The 17,428-nt window shown below is 42.4% G+C and overlaps 1 protein-coding gene across 3 annotated transcripts in view; it reads left to right on the top strand.

Moving 5' to 3' along the window:
• PCSK5 (proprotein convertase subtilisin/kexin type 5) overlaps positions 1 to 17,428 on the top strand; it is a 462,318-nt gene that overhangs the window by 335,119 nt on the left and 109,771 nt on the right. For all 3 annotated transcript variants that reach the window (XM_037998500.2, XM_007969534.3, XM_007969533.3), the window contains 2 exons: positions 9,046 to 9,148; positions 14,973 to 15,109. In XM_037998500.2, the coding sequence (XP_037854428.2) occupies positions 9,046 to 9,148; positions 14,973 to 15,109 (240 nt within the window). The remainder of the gene's footprint in view (positions 1 to 9,045; positions 9,149 to 14,972; positions 15,110 to 17,428) is intronic.

The following is a 17,428-nucleotide window of genomic DNA, read 5'->3' as shown; positions in this document are numbered from 1 at the left end:
TTGATCAAATGGAGCTGAGACCACTATGTACTCTACATTATTATCTGAGATTTAATGAGATAACACAATTAAAGAAACAGAATCATAACTAACCTCTGTCATCCATTCTTCTGGTGCTGTAGGTCTGTTTTCTCATTTGATTCCCCACCACATCCTATGAGAGAGAGAGAGAGTATTATCCACATTTTACAGAAGAGGAATGTCCAGGAAATATGTGATTTGATTAATTTCATACAGCTGGAGAAGGAAGTGACCCCAAAATGTAACCCAGGACAGGATGACTCCAAAATGTATGCCCTTACCCAGTGTAGTTCTTCTTACAATGCTGACCTGCCGTAGGCACGGAGCAAACCTTGATTCCCTTCTTTATTTCCACACTTAGTCTTTTTGAAAGCACAATCTGGTCACTCCCAATAAATCATTGGGCAGCCCGACTAATCAAATGCTTCCTCAGTCACCAAGGGACAGAGGCATCCTGGGTGCCGCATCCCATACAGACCTGTCACTGGGCAAACCTGCGGATCTCTCAGACGGTGTTAATGAGGACCGGTGAGAGACTAAACTGTCAGTTACAAAGCTGCGACCAGCTACTATGCAGCTACAGCCCCAGGCCTTGGCATGCAGCTCCTCCTCTTTCCAGGGGCTTCTCTTTTCTCTTGATTAGAGATTTGGCTGAAATGTTTGAGCACTTGAAGTCAGGGCATAAAGAAAGAGGAAAGGAGTGTGGGAGAGGAATGATGAGCCAGCACTTTCTATGTGTTGATGCAGAGAAAGAGAAAGGGTAATTTGAGGATGTTCCTTCCCATGGGGCAATGGAGCAGAGAAAGTCACACTGCAGCGGTATTTCAAGGGGTTTAAGAGAAGTTATAAAAGCCATGAGGGAGGTTCATTGGGTTGCTAAAGAAATGAAAGAGGATAACAAGTCTCATCCATGTGTCCGTGTTTGAGGACTTAAAAGCCGTAACAAGGAACATTTGGATGGTATTAAGCTCTGTGGGAAGGACTTGGGGCTTTAACTCTTGGTGCACTAGCACCTTTATGTAGTCCAGAACGTCAGGAAGGCTCTGTGGGCCACGCTCCTGAAAATTTCACCTGCCATCTTCATCACTCCAAAGAGAAAGGAAGAGGCACATCCCTAAAGGCCTGGCAGTGTCGTGCTCACTCATGGGAAGTGCTCTCCCAGCCCTCAGTCCTTTCAAGTCATTCACTTTCTCGGTAAGCATCTCCCAAGGGCGACTTGCATCAGGTTGTCGGCGCTGCTTTCTGAAAGATAAATAAGTTATTCTATCAAATTATGCTCACTTATTTCTGTCAACATGTATGTAAACTCAGATGTCACCTCCCTGTGAATGCATCAGATGCTGTACTGCTCTCCCCACTAGGGTGGGCCCTCTGCAGCCACAAATAGAGGAGACAGTTGGCGATAAAATCATAATTCTGCTGAACAGGGAGGCTGAGTGCAGTAGCAAACCTGTAGAAATTCTAGGCTCACAGGAATAGCAAAAGACAGCCCACTAAATAAAGAGACTGTCAAGAAGCGTTTCACACCTAACACGAGCAGTCAATGGATTCCCATCCACCACCAATGTCTTTCATGATTTTCCTCATCCACAGGTTCAATGAGAAGCTTTGTAAATTTATTTTGTTTAATTGCAGACAATAATGACTCTCAGGGCTGGGCGTGGTGGCTCACACCTGTAATCCCAGCACTTTGGGAGGCTGAGGTGGGCAGATCACCTGATGTCAGGAGTTCAAGACCATCCTGGCCAACATGGTGAAACCCTGTCTCCACTAAAACCACAAAAATCAGCTGCGCGTGGTAGCAGGTGCCTGTAATCCCAGCTACTCTGGAGGCTGAGCAAGGAGAATGGCTTGAACATGGGAGACAGGTTGCAGTGAGCTGAGAATACGCCACTGCACTCCAGCCTGGGTGACCGAGTAAGACTCTGTCTCAAAAAAAAAAAATCACACTCAGCCCTTTTACCTCCACCCCACCTCCAGACCCCACCCCTTGGGTCTGGTCTTGCAACTAGCTGTTTAGAAACTTTAAAAAAAATGACACATAAAAATTGTGTGCATTTATGGTGTACAGCAAAATGTTTTGAAATATGTATACATTATGGAATGGCTAAATTGAGTTAATATATGCATTACCTCACATACTTATTTTTTGTGCACGATGAGAACACTTAAAATCTACTCTTAGTGATTTTCAAGTACATGATACATTGTTGTCAACTCTAGTCACAATAAATCTCTTGAACTTATCCCTCCTGTCTAACTGAAATGTATCCTTTGACCAAAATCCCCCCAGTCTTCCCCACCACCACAGACAGCTGTTACCATAATTGTGGTTGTAAGCTATTGCTGGGAAGCCAGTGTATTTGTTTTGAACAGAATTAAACAACACAGAAAATCCCTGTCCAGACCCTCAACCAAGTTAATTCATTCAAAAAAGTATTTGAGTTCCTCTTAGGAACTTACAGCCTAATGGGCAAAACAAACTGCTTGTAAAATCTCAGTTTACTTGATACATGGAATTGCCTTTTAAAGAATGGTGGCCATTTTAACAGAGAAAGCAAATTTGGAGGGTATAATCAATCGTTGAGTAAATCTGCTTTGTGTAGCATGCCTGCTCAAAGTTTGTTTGTTTCACAGTAAATTCCTTTCTGATGCCCTTACCTCATCAAGTGGTTGAGATGAGGCATGTACTCGGTTCTTCCTTTTTATAAATAGCAAAGCTACTTGGAACACTAAAGGGGGAAATGAATTTATACCAGCAAATATCATAGAAAGAGCATGGGCTCAGTCTCAGACACACCTGGGTCACAGCCCAACTCTGCCACTTACCTAGTTGAATGAACTTATGCAAGATTTTTTAATCTCCCTGAGCCTCAGTTTCTTGTTTATAAAAGAGGTTGTTGTCTGGATTAAGTATTACATAGAACAGCACTTGTAATACAGTAGGCGTCCATGAATAGGAGCTTGTGTGATTGCTACATCACCACTACATTGAGGTGTGTTGGCCAAGACTTCACTTTGGATACACTTTTTTAACTGCTTGGCTGTGGTCAAGGGCCAAACGACGGTGGAAACTAGAAAGATCAACTCTTAATTCTGCCCTTTGAACAACATGTAGGCTGAAGGAAACTAAATATTTGTGTGTGTGTTGGAGCCACAATTTACGATCCATCCTTTTTGCAGGAGTGCCAACCCATGAGGTTGCCAGAGTAGCATTTCAGAGCATCTGCACAAACCCCACAGATCAATGCCAATGCCTGCCTGAGAATGAAAAAGCAATGGGACCAGGAAGGATAAGTCTTGTCAGTCAAAGAAAGAATATGCAGGAAGGACAAGGGCAAGTTGTCCTTGAGAGAATGGGATAGAGAAGAGGTTTCCTCCAGACACCTCCGGGGTAGGGATGTAGAACCCTCCTTCTAGCTGCCTAATGTTCATTCTGTCTTTAGTGCATCCTTGAGGAAAGGAAGAAGACAGAGTTTTCCATCTGCCAGATGTCTCCCTTATCCTGAGTTTTATTCATATATCAATTTATTTCCATTATCACAGGAGGTCTCCCAAGCCTCACTCCAACAGACTGGCTTCCCAAGATGGTGGATTGGTTGATATCCTTTGGACCCATCCCCAAAATACAGGCAATACTGATTTTTTTTTACTAAAATAAAGTATTGGCCTGCTAAGCCACAACCTCTTTGTGCAGACTTCAAAAAAAAAAAGTGGTAGAATATTCATAACATATATTTACCATTTTAACTATTTTTAGTGTATAGTTCTGTGGCATTAAGTGCATTCACATTGCTGTGCAACCATTACCATCATCCATCTCCAGACCTTCATCATCTTCTTCCACTGAAACTCTGTACCCATTAAATAACCCCTTCTTTCCGCCTACCCTTAGGCCCTGGAAACTACAATTCTACTTTGTCTCTATCACTTTTACTACTCTAGATACCTCACCTAAGTGAAATAATACAATATTTGTGCTTTTGTGACTGGCTTATTTCACTTAGCATAGGGTCTTCAAGGTTCATCCATGTTATAGAGTTTGTCGGAATTTCCTTCCTTTTTAAGGTCAAATGATTGTGTTGACTTAAAGATGCTGCAGTCTCAGTTGATGGCCTCATAGTTTGAGTCTTGCTATAAAACTTCATGCTTAACAAGGCTTTGAAAAACAACTTATTTCATTAGTATATAAGTAGCTGAAAGTGTTGCTGCATATTTATTGTAGCTGGTGAAAAATACATAGATGTTTTAAATAAAAATTATCTTCACAGAATGGTATCTTAAGTTGGAAACTATATGTTGGCATCCTTGCAAAGAGATAGTATTATTTGATTAACACTTGTGATTGTAGAATCACTCATACTCTATGATTTCTGGCATCTGAGTGACAAGGCACATAAATAGGCCTCACAGGGAGGTCTACAGATAATTTCATACCCCAAGGTTACTCACTGAAATAACCAGATCAAAAACCAAGCAGCTGAATTCTCATCAAATTCCTCCCACCCTCTCTTACTAATCATCTTGCTAAAAAGTTTTTAAACTTGCATCATAAACTATCAGATTTATGTGTTGATTAGTTTATTCAGTGGACATATTTATTTGCTAGAATTCTCTAAGTTAGCTGTAATCAATAAAGAAATATTATGAGGTATAAAAGAAAGCATAGCATTTGTTCAGGAGAAATGAGGCTCTTCGGGCCATGTAAACCTTAAAAATGATTACTTCAATCATATTTTGTAACTGTGGGTGTTGTGATACACGTTCAGTTATTCTGGAAGACTTTATAACGTTTCCTTAGAATCTGGACTTGTTGACAGTATTCTACAGTGTTATCAAGAGATGGAATAAGCACAGTAAGCCACTCGTAACTTTTTAAAATTTATAAGTATTAATTTTTAAGCTGGGTCTTCAACTTTTAAGGTAGCATTCCTCTCCCAGTGACTACATTTCCTCAATGTCCTTTGAACCATTATAGCATAGGATGAGAAAGGAACTAAAGGGGGAATGGAACATTTTTGATCACAGGAGAAAAATGATCTGGAAATCATAACAACAGATGAAGATGCCAGAAAGAAGAGCTTGTAGGATGAGGTGGAAAACAGAATACTGGCCCCTGAAGGCTCTGTTAAAAGTGACTTTTTGTAAGAATTTTGTATATCATGCCTGTCATAAACATTCAGCTTCATTGTGCAATGAAGACAGATGACAAGAATTTGCTGCTCCAACAACCAAAAAAAAAAAAAAAAGCAACTTCTCTGTGTCCTTGGAACCTGGTTTCTTCAGTTCCAAACATGCAGTGAAAACTTGTGCCTGTAAGAGCTGGGGGCAGTTGTTTATGTAACTACTTGAACATCTACATAAATATGAGCATGGGAGAAGCTTCCTCTGTTCTCATCAGCTGTTCTAACGTGAAGAGGCACGCAGACTTCAGAGACACGCACAGTTTAGCTGTCTTACACTGACTCTCTTACATAAGCTTCAAGGTCATGAAGTTTTCACCATTTTGTTTCCAAATAGTAGGAGGAAAAAACAAGTTTTACGAGTACCTTATCAGGGTGGGGAAAGGGCTGGGGAAGGTTTTAGGTTAGCAGAAAACTTTTGTAGATCAGACAAGGATGAGAGTTGTGAGGAAGAGATTAAAGGCAGAGGAACTGGTGGAGAAATATCCTGAGGAAAGAAGATTATAACAGTAGATGGGGAACTGACAATAGCCAGGAAGAGAGGCAGACATTTCTTGGAGACAGAAGAAAAGTAAAAAGCCAAGGAGGAAACAGAGATGACTTTTGACATTGAGAGAAAAAAAAAAAAAAAAAAAAGCCAAGGGAACTCAGACATCTTATTGCAAATGAGGAGGTGATGTCTCCTTTTGCAGAAGAATGGGTGGAACTTGGGTTTTGGGGTGGCTTGGGGGATGCAAGGTGGAGATTGGAAGAAGAGGTGATGTCTCCTTTTGCAGAAGAATGGGTGGAACTTGGGCTTTGGAATGGCTTGGCCTACCCCAAGTGGGGGAGGCAAGGTGGAGATTGGAAGAGATGAATGAAGGGATAATCACGAAGTGATAGGGAGTCACCTGGGATGATGTAGACTCATAGTGGGACATAAGAATGTCCCACTGTGCTTGGAGGATGTATTTAAAATCTTGGAGATGGGGTAATATTTTGTGGTCATTATATCTAAGGCAGCACATTGTGAGTGCCAACAGAGGCCACTATAGTTGAGTAGATTGAGGACATGCAAAGCCAGGGTATTAAAGTCACCTACTGGTTTATGGAAGCCAATGAGAAGGCAAACAAGAGATACAGGAGAGAATTCAAAATTTTCACTGTTACATCTTAATAACCCTCAACTAACCTAACAATGCCTCATCTGCGTGATAAAAACTTTGGGCACAGACATGATATAACTTTCAGAACCTTCTAAGTAGCATTTGACTTAGCAGAGCAAGGTGTTTTAGTTTAAAATCCTATCCTAGCATTGGATCTGATACGTCATGGAAATGAGGGTAGATGAATATGAGGAGGTGGAAGAACCAAACCACTGTGTCCATTCCTATAGGCACCGATGTCAAGGCAAAGTAATTGTCTTTGCCTCTGGGTCTAGCAGAGTCCTGTGTACACCTTCTGTTTTGGTTTTTAATCTGACCTGAGGAAGTAGAAGTCCCTTGGCTAGTAATTGGGTTATAACTATCTCTTTATAAATCATTCTCGTAAAATCTTTGAGAACACACAAGCAGGGTCTTTTTAATTTGTACATCTCTACATCTCCCTTAGTTGCTGGCATGTATGTAGTGTTAAAAAATACATCCATAAAATGAATGAACAGATAAGTTGTGCTCTCTAAGAGTCCGTATTTCTCTAGAATACAATTTTTGTGGGGTTTTAAGCTTCTATGAACCTCCTCCATTCTTGTTCCACTCAGCATATTTTTTTTGAAAGATACATAGATATCACCTAACTGTAAACACAAAGTGTTTGCACTGGCCCCTGTAGGCAAGGTCTACTTCTTCCCACCAAGCCTGCCCTGGGTCCTCTGCTCTTAATTTTGCTGGTACCTGGACTGATAATCACCCTGCTCAATTGATTGTGCCTCCTACAACAATAGTGGAAGCCGTAAATAAGAGGTGAAGTGGAGGAGCCTGGATAAATATAAAGAAGGCTGCATAACTATGATGATGCCTGTAGTAAGTGACACAGTCTCAGCTTGAAATCACCACTCCTGCTAGATGGAGGTCACAGCTTTTAGCTGTCTTAGGACTACTGGTTACCAAGAATGTAACCAGTCCAGTCAACGCCTTTGTGTGAGTTAATAAAAGGTGTCCCTCTACAGAGGCAGAGGCAGCCTACACCAGAGTGCCTGGCATGGTGAAGCAAACGGGCTGGATGTCAGCCTCCACGGGACCATTTGGGTGGGTAGGCACCTTGTGCAGTGAACAACCTGCATACCTGTATTCTTTGCCCCTGCTAGTTATGCACTCTTTTGGGCCTAGGTCTCCTGGGAGGTTTCCTACTCAGTCCTGAAGTAAGAATTACAGTCCCAGTCCCATTTGCGTTCTAAAAATTGTATATAAGTTTCCCAGTCCAAATTGTACCTTGGTAACAACGAGGAGATATACAGGAACAGAGCCCGGGGTGTGCAGGTTGTGCTGTGATTACATGTTTGCATCACTTTGAACATGCACTTTTCCCTTCAGTTAACAAAACGAATAGAATAACTCTACATGAAAGGCTTTTTCTGCTACATAAAGGCAAACTCTAGTTGTCTCTTCACATTCATCTTTGGGGTTTAGTACTAGCAAGTGTAAAATTTACATATATAAGATTTACTTACATGCTAGCTGTACCAGTCCAATGAAGCGATGGGGCGGGGGGGGGGGGGGGGGGGAGGGGAGAAAGAAGGATTAATTTCCCTCATTTCCTCACCAGTCAAGTCTGGGTTTCCAGGACTCTTTTCAATGCAACTGTGCTAAATCAGGCAATGAGTCTTGGTGTTTCAGTGAGACAACTTGATTAAACCCTGGGCGGGTCCTGCTATCTCACCCCACCAGCTGGATCTCAGATTGACAGTGTTCAGATATAGCTTATGGGGGCTGTCAGAGTTGGAGGGGGTTGAGGTCCAGTGGAGGTTGTGTCTCTGCCAAAATCTGAAATCATATTTTCTGGGCATGACCAGTTTCTAAACCAGAAAAAGTGGCTCTGTGGATCTGACCAAAGAAGCCGGTCAATTTTTTTTAAGACAATAGCAGGTTAGGATGAGTGCAATGAGGGTTGGATTCAGTGAGTAGAGGCCCATCTTTAAATCCATGAGATTTACTTTCCATGAGACTGGCCCCCCTTTGCCACCTTTACTGTGGGAGTAATTTCTTAAAATGTTTCCAAGAAACTTGTGAGGCTGGATTTGCTTCTGTTGCAGGGCCCCATATGTGTTTTCCCTTGGGAAAGATAAAGTTTCCAATTAAAGGAAGAATTCCCTGGCTATTTCTTCACTATTACTCTTTCCGAGTGAGATATAGCTTACAATTGCCCAATGTCAGCCAAGACTCAGCACCCATTCTTGACCAGTAACCACGATTCCCGCACCTCTACCCCATGGGGTGGTAAGACAAGATCTGGGTGAGTCCTGGTCATTGCTTGACTTGAACCAAAACTATAGGGCCCTCTGTGGACCAGGAGACCTCAGCTTTTAATGGGAACGTCAGTAGGAGTTCAGTAAAGGGGTCTGGTGGGAAGCCCCGCTTGGCCTTCCCTACTTATAAAATCTGTAACACATGTTGACTAGATTCAGAAATATGTCATTGCCTCATAACTTTTTGAGGTTCCAACTTCTGGGGCCCCCCAGGAGAGGAACTGTTGTTATGATAAGATCAGGATTTGGGACTAGCAGCTGAAGCCATTCAAGGCCTCTCCTCTCTGTGTTGTCTGCATCGCTTTCAGGCAGCCACGGAGATCTGGCTGCTCTCAGACTGACAGCCCAGGCAGCCTTGCCATGTAGAAATGAAGTAAACAACTAGATTTTGTTCCCCAGGAGAATACGTTGATGACCATGGCCACTGCCAGACCTGTGAGGCCTCATGTGCCAAGTGCCGGGGACCAACCCAGGAAGACTGCACTGCCTGCCCCATGACAAGGTAAGTGGCTTCTCAGGATCTCCCGGTGGTGTGAGCTCATGGATTGCAGGGTGGAGAGAGGAGGTGCTCACCACCTTAGCGGCATCCCATGGGCCTGCAGTGAGAAGGAACCAAACTCCTTCCCACTCCACAGATATTCTCCTTGGTCTGGGCACAGCCCAGCTCTGTGGTATCCTCTCCCCATGACGCCCAGTCCCCATCACAAGGCCCAGTTCCCTGGACATGGAACAGATTTCCTCACCAATGAATAGGGTGCCTTTGATGCCACTTTTGATGCCTGAAATCTCATCCTTTTCTGCACACCCATTCCTCAATCATCATTTCCATCTGCTGGTCAAGTATCTACTTATTTCTAGAGTCAGTTCAAAAGTGAACTTTTTTTTTTTTTTTTTTCCTGAGATAGAGTCTCGCTCTGTCACCCAAGTTGGAATGCAGTGGCACTATTTCTGCTCACTGCAACCTCCAACTCCCGGGTTCAAGCAATTCTCCTGTCTCAGCCTCCCTAGTAGCTGGAATTAGGCACCCGCCACCACGCCTGGCTAATTTTTGTATTTTTAGTAGATACGGGTTTTACCATGTTGGCCAGGCTGGTCTTGACCTCCTGACCTCAGGTGATCCACCCGCCTCGGCCTCCCAGAGTGCTGGGATTACAAGGGGTGAACTGTTCTCAAAGGCATTTCTGACCTCTTCTCAGTAAAATTAATCTCTTCCCAGCAAAAATTAACCATTTTTATATCTCTTTGCTCTCTATAAGCTTCCGTAAGAGCACCTGTAGCCTTTGAAGGTTTTCATTTACAAAGCTATTTCCTCATCAGACTGTAAGCCACTTGAGATACTCGTCTTTGATCTCTAGTACCTACCACAGTTCTGGGATAATAGTAGACACTCGGTGATGTTTGCTAACTGAGTTAATGAGGGAATAGTAAGTATGCAAATGGAATAAGCATCTTTGCTAATACACTGGGAATTTCTAATGAAGAAAGCTGGAGGCCTGTTGTATTTTCATTCAATGCTCCTCTGAGCCTAGCACTGAATATTTGTTGGCTGCTGAGTGTTTCACTGAATGGCCTCATCACTGCCCTTCCCAATGCAAAGGAAGCAGGTCTCTTGCAGGCAAGGGTGATGAGGCTGCTCCAGTGGCAGGCACTTTGCATCTCTGGGATGGACATGCCCTCTGCTTTGCATAATGGTCATTTTGTCCTACTTCTGCAGGACTGTAATATTCTTGCAAGCAGGTGCTGTGATGTGTTTGTTCCTTTATTCCCCATAGTGATCAACACATAACAATTCAATAAATGTGTTTTATTGAACTTGATGAAGTATGTAATCAATATCATAGGTTTGGCTCTCCAAATAGCTCCCTCAGAAAGAGGAAGGAAGAAAGGAAAGAATGAATAAGAGAAGGAAAAGAGGAAAGAAGGAAGGAGAAAGGACTGAAGAAGACACAAAGGAACAGTTTCAAGAATTTTTAAGGCTAACCATGAGCATATTTTTCCAAGTGTCTCTTTAAAATAACTATGCCTCTAAATATTGAATTTGCCTTAAAGAAGCATCAGGACTTACTCTAAGATACAGATAGCATTCTCAAAATGAGGTTCTGTTTTTTTCTCCAATTCCCCACCATACCAAGAATCAAATTCCAATGCATGTGTGCATGTCATTTGAACCCGGAGAATATTTGAACATTTGTTTAATAAGGCAGCCACCACCCTTCCTTTACAATTTTATAAACCACTGGGTTTAGCTCCTTAAAGAATTAAAAACCTGGAGAAACCAAGCGCCCTCTTTGCCACTGTATTTAACATGCAAAGCTCTGTGATGCTGGGGTCCTCACTGCCCAAACTAATTTCCCTGCCCAGCCCTGAAGGAGTTACAGAGTCAGTGAACTAATTAAAAACATTTCAAAGTTATCTCCGCTCTGACCCGTGCTCAAACATTTTATTTGATCTATTTCTATGAATTCAGACAAAAAAATCTTCTTACTAGATTTCATTCTTTTAGAATATTAAAGCACCAAGAAATTACACTAAGTGCCATTGTAATGACTTTAATTAGGCCAAGTCAACAATCAGGAAAGAGGACAAGCTAACCCTGACATGCCATCTCTTTCATTACAGTTCATGTCACACACACATCCTGGGGCCTTCTGGAACACTCAGCGCCAATGTTAAGATCATCTCTGCCCAGCTGTTGAGCACTTGGTTCCACTGCATTCTCCCTTTCTTTCAGGCCTGTTCGGTCTGGAATGGTTCACTTCCTATGAAAAGGTCAAGAACTGACATGAGCTGGGGAGAGAAGCTCTTCCCCTGCAGAGATGAGCTTGCCTGGGCATCTCAGGAATCCATGAATTGGATGCCTGGTGGTCCCAGAGATGCCTTGAGTTGGCTTTAAGGAAAATTTTCATCAGCCCCATTTTCTACTTTTATAGAGCAAAATATCTATTCTCTTCTACTACGGAAAATTTGTTGGTGTCTGTTGAAAACTGTGGCCATTTGGAATGGGATTTTTCTTCAAGTTTCTTAGCAATATTTTGGGGGGAGTTTGGAGAATGTGGGGTGGGTCGTGGTGACATAATTCAGTGCCTTCACTTAAGCATAACTGTCTTCCCTATCTTTCTATCTTTAGAAATAATCATCCTCTTACAAAAACTGGAGATGTCGCCTATGCTTTTGTTAGACATGGAGGGAATGGTTTCAAGCATGATTATGTGATTGATATGTTCCTAAAATCAAGTCAAAAAGACAGCCCCTTCCCTATGTAAACATGGAAGGGTTCTATTTCTGCTTCTTCTCCTATTTCTGAGTAGTTTTTAGTGGTTCCCATTAATCAGAGATCACTTCTCCCAAAACAAATGATTTCCCCCCAAGCCAATCTGTCATCTCATCTTATGAAACATGGGTCCCCAAACTCCAGGCCATGAACTGGTATTGGTTCATGGCCTATTAGCAGCTGGGCTGCACAGCAGCAGGTGAGCAGCAGATGAGCAAGTGAAGCCTTGTCTGTATTTATAGCCACTCCCCATTGCTCACATTACCGTCTGAGCTCAACCTCCTGTCACATCAGCAGCAGCATTAGATTCTCACAGGAGTGTGAACCATATTGTGCACTGCACATATGAGCAATCTAGGTTGCACACTCATTATGAGAATCTAATGCCTGATGATCTGTCACTGCCTCCCATCATTCCCTAGATGAGACCATCTAGTTGCAGGAAAACAAGCTCAGGGCTCCCACTGATTCTACATTATGGTGAGTTGTATGATTATTTCATTATATATCACAATGTAATAATAATAGAAATGAAGTGCACAATAAATATAATGCACTTGAATCATCCCAAAACCATCCTCTACATCCCCATTTGTAGAAAAATTGCCTTCCATGAAACTGGTCTGTACTAGATTGTTCTCATGCTGCTATGAAGAAATACCTGAGACTGGGTAATTTATAAAGAAAAGAGGTTTAATTGGCTCATAGTTCTGCATGGCTGGGAAGGTCTCAGAAATCTTACAATCATGACAAAAGGCAAAGGGGAAGAAAGACTCCTTCTTCACAGGATGGCAGGAAGGAGAAGTGCTGGGCAAAGGGGAAAAATCCCCTTATAAAACCATAAGATCTCGCGAGAACTCACTCACTATCACAAGAACAGCATGAGGGTAACCACTCCCATGATTCAGTTACCTCCCACTGGGTCCCTCCCATGACTTGAGATTACGAGAACTACAATTCAAGATGAGATTTTGGGTGAGGACACAGCCAAACCAAATCACAGTCCCTACTGCCAAAAAGGCTGGGGACCACTGCTATAAGAGATAAAATGATGATGTACTTCGTATCCCTTTCTCAATTGATTTTAGCAAGAAAATAAACCCCCAGAATAAACCTGCCCCATTCTCCTTTTCAGCAGAACATCGAATAGCTTTCTTGCTTAAAATCCTCAGAAAGCTCTTCCACAGTTTTTCTTGTAGAAAGATTATAGTTTTCTTTGTTTGTTCATATTAAATTAGCCACATCCAGACTATTCCTTGAAAAGTCTTCTGGCTCAGTAACTGGTGCCAGGCTGGGGCTGGGATATTCCCCTTTGGCATTAGCGCCATCCACTAAAAATCTGGGCTGGGAGCACAGGCATCTCATTCTATGCCATGGTGCAGGGGATCTGTTTTGACATGGACAGCCAGATGCGTGTGAGTGTCTGTTTAGGACTAGGACTCACGCTTTGCAGAGGGCCAGAAGGATTGTTCATTCAGTGGTGCTGGGGATGGTTAACAGAACATGAGGGCCTGGGAATCCAAGACAGAGGTGGACTTATGTCTCAGGTTGTTGGCTTGAATCCCATTCTGTCTCCAAACAGATGCAAATGACACAGACTTTCAGTGTGTGGGAATGAATGAGATAGAAGACTGCAGTGACATACTATTCAGGATGCCTTGCCCCACCCAACTTTCCTCTAAACCTGGGATTGAAATGGCCCACCCCTCAATTCAGGGTTGGTTCTAGCTCTGGAAACAATGAACTTTAAACAAGCCAGTGCCAATACAGGAACAAGTTGCTTGAGGCCTACAGCTGACCTTTCATGTGGTGTGCAGCTTAAGTGGAGAGGAGTAGTAGAGAGAAAAAGACAACTTTCCCTGTCTTCGCAGGCCCACTCAGATGTCCCAGGCCTGGATGGCAGCATTATGCTCACGGGAGCACGTGTATGCTGTGTGCTCAGTGAACCTCACAATTGATACAATAACTGTTATTCTAAGGGAGCGTAAGAGATGCCAATTTGATGTCACCTGTATTACACAGGAATCATTTAGTGAATTCCACAGTAATCCAGACTGTCACTGAGCAGCGGATCTTGAAGACTGCTCACCAGACCAGCAGCACTGGCACCATCTGGAATGTCAGAAATGCACATTCTCAGCTGCCTCCCTTTAAGACCCACTAAATTAGGAACTCTGGGTGTGCAGCCCCCAGCTCATTTCATCTATTCATATTACCTATCTGACTCTTGCATTTGATAAACATTTTGTATTTTTCTGAACAGAACACTTGGATACAATTTACTTAATCACATTTGCTCTTATGATTAGTTTGCAAAGAATAATGAAGCAAAACTACAAAAATATTAACAATGACATTAGGATATATATTGTATATGTGTAAAACCAAAGTTTTAGAAGCCCATATACTAACTCATCAGTAATGCCCTTTGTAGGTGTTCACAGAAAGTGTTCATGGTCAGAAAATAGAGACTCCAGTGCTCCATATCTCAGGAAATGCTTGCAAAACAAGACACTCAAAATCAGAGTTCATTGATTACTTGCAACATACTCAGGCCAGGCTTCTAAGTAGCACCCGAGCTACAAAGCAGTGTTTTGTTCTACTCGTCAAGAGCCCTTGGAGCTGACATTTCCCTTGCAAAGCATGAGCATGCTGATAGATAAAGGAAGAATATTTTCTCCAAGGCCTCTCTCAAAGGCCCACTGAGTGTATGGAAAGTTTAGAAACCTCCATCTGACTGTTGGCTGGGTTTGGTTGGGGCCTATAATATGGGTTTAATCCCTGTGGGCACCAGTTAGCTTGTTTGGAACCAGATTCGGGATTGTTTTCCCAGCCAGTTTTTGGCACACTGGCTGTTAAGTCCAAATCTTGGGCCAAGGATGGGTACATGACTAATATTTTACATGTTCTAAGATGATCACTCCCAGTCATCCCCCTTGTTTCTGGAACAATGAAGTCAAATCTGTACAGCAAACATGAAAACCACATGTTCTGATACTTAGGGCCACTCTGGAAAGTCACCCTGGTGAATTCTAAAAGTCTGCATTTCCTCTAGGATTCTTGATGATGGCCGCTGTGTTTCCAGCTGTCCCTCACGGAAATTTGAATTTGAGAACCAATGCCATCCATGCCACCACACCTGCCAGAGATGCCAAGGAAGCGGCCCTACCCTCTGCACCTCCTGTGAAGCAGGTGAGAGGACGGCTGCTCCTCTGTCTTCCTGACCCCAAACCTGTTCCTCTCCTGATGGCCATCATTTGGTTTGACCCAAAAGCCTTGTGTCTGGGGTTGAGGGTTAAGATCAGACAGCTGTTCACTGGAGAGGCTGGACAACCTTGAACTTTCTGCTTGTCAGGACACAAAAAGCTTGTTCACCTTATTTAGGTGTAGACTCGGTGCCCTTGAAAAGATGAGAAAGCAGCTAAGAGATGCCTTTCCAGAGAAGGACAGACAAGCATGAGGTCAGACGTGAGATAAGACAGTGAAGCTAAGATTTGTGGAAGTACAAGTGAAAAGCTAGGGAATTAAGACAGACACGTTCTGTCTTTAAGGAAAGTATTGTATTAGGGGCTGTGTGTGAGTCTTCTTGGAGCTGAGGTATGCCACTTAGAAGTTGCCAGAGCTCAGCAGAGCAAGGTCATCATTTCAAATGATTACAAATGTGACCTTTGAGTCCCAGATTTACCTGCACTAAAAGTTGCCTGCTGCCATTGGATTCTATTTCATGCTCTCAAGGGTTCTCTGCATTCTGACCCTTGACTCCTTTCCAGCCTCAACTCATATGCCTGTCCCCTACTGACCTCATGTGGGCCAGATTCGTATTTTTTTTTCTATATACTACTTTTTAAATTTGAGCCAAATTTAAAAATTGGGACATTGCAGATAAAAACTTGAGGGTTTGATGTCTATTGAAAATTCAAAAGATCCACCAACACTGGACCTGCATTTCCCAAATCATTACCTGGAGTCCAAAAGAGGCTGTTGTCCATCTCTCCCCAGTCCCCACCATTCCCAGTTGTCTCACTGATCCTGAGGCTATCAGTTACCAGCATTATCATCCTTAGATCATTTTTCTGGTGGAAAAGAATTATTGATCTTTAGTCTTCCTTGCAGTAAACCAAGAAAAATGAAGAACACATTAGGAGTACCAGGCATTTGCAGAAGATCAGGAGATAACGCATTTCTGTGTATAAATTAAAATCATTGCTTTGTGTTTCATGCGTCAAAATAGGACAAACACCTGTCATATTTTACCTCTAGACTGCCTTATTCTGTTTCCTTCCTCATCTACAAGATGATGATAATGCTCACTTCTTTAAGAGTTTTTATGAAAATTAAATGACATGAAATGAGATAAAACAATAAAGCATTTAGAACAGGGCTAGCCCCACATGGTGAGCACTTAGAATATTAACTGTTATTATTTTTATTATCATTACTGTTATTGTTTGTAGCTGCTTACTCTTTTGGGCATTTGAGTTTCTCTTGCTCCTAAGACTTCATTTGAGATGTTTCTGCTTGTTGTCTGGCTGATGTCTTCCTATTCCATCTTAGTTTCAACATCGTTTCCTCAGCAAGGGCTGCCCTAACCTCCTTGCCTGGATTAGGCCTTCACAGGAACAACCTGGGAATGCTGCACTTCCCCCTTCACGAGCCTCAACACATTTGATGTCTATTTGGTCCATACGTTTGTATGCCCCATAAGAGCATGGCATGGTTTCTCCCTTATTTCTGCTGTATTTTGAGCACCAGCACAGTGTCTGGTATATGAAAGGTTCACAATAAATAACTGAATGAACGAATGAATGAATGGTTCAATGGAAGGAATGTTAAGACCAGCAGTCAGAAAATGTGAGTTTAAGTCCTGGCTTTGTTACTGACGAGAAGGTACTAAACCAGTCACTTTACCTCTTTATGCCTCTTCTTACTTGTAACAGAAAAAAAAAAAAGAAGAGGAAGAAGAGAAAGGACAAGATGGCATCCAAAATCACTTTCACATCTCCCTATATAGCACAAAATTAGAAAGAAGTTTAGATACCAAACAAATGTCTAGTCTTCTAAGCATCCTACAGTTACTTGGACCAACCTACCTACAAATGAGCTGACATTTCTTCTGTTTTTTTTTTTTTTTTCTGTTTGAAATTGTGCTTAATCCATTATCTTAAACATTTATTGCATCCCTTCTATTTACAAGTTACTGTGTTAGAAATCCTACGCCAGATCAGAGAAGCAGCATTGCTTCCAGCTGTGATGAGCAGAGAAGGCTTCCTCGAGGTAGGGCTTGTTGTTTAGCAAGCCCTGAGGTAGTTCTGCCTACTTAAGAGTGATGTCCTTAAGAAGCATTAGTGAAGCAAACGTAGCAGAGACCTTGATGGGACAGTGCTGAAGAAGAAGAAGGATGATTTAATTGAAGAAGTTCCATATCCATAAATGGAAGCTTTAATAAAAGGCTAAAAATCATCCAACCAGGGGGTCCCATCAATCTTCATAAGCCCCTCCCACCAATTTGTA

The sequence above is a fragment of the Chlorocebus sabaeus genome, chromosome 12 (assembly GCF_047675955.1).
Source record: "Chlorocebus sabaeus isolate Y175 chromosome 12, mChlSab1.0.hap1, whole genome shotgun sequence".
Classification (NCBI taxonomy): domain Eukaryota; kingdom Metazoa; phylum Chordata; class Mammalia; order Primates; family Cercopithecidae; genus Chlorocebus; species Chlorocebus sabaeus.
The sequence above is the reverse complement of the archived record's forward strand: the minus strand, read 5'-3'. Positions and strand labels throughout refer to the sequence as shown.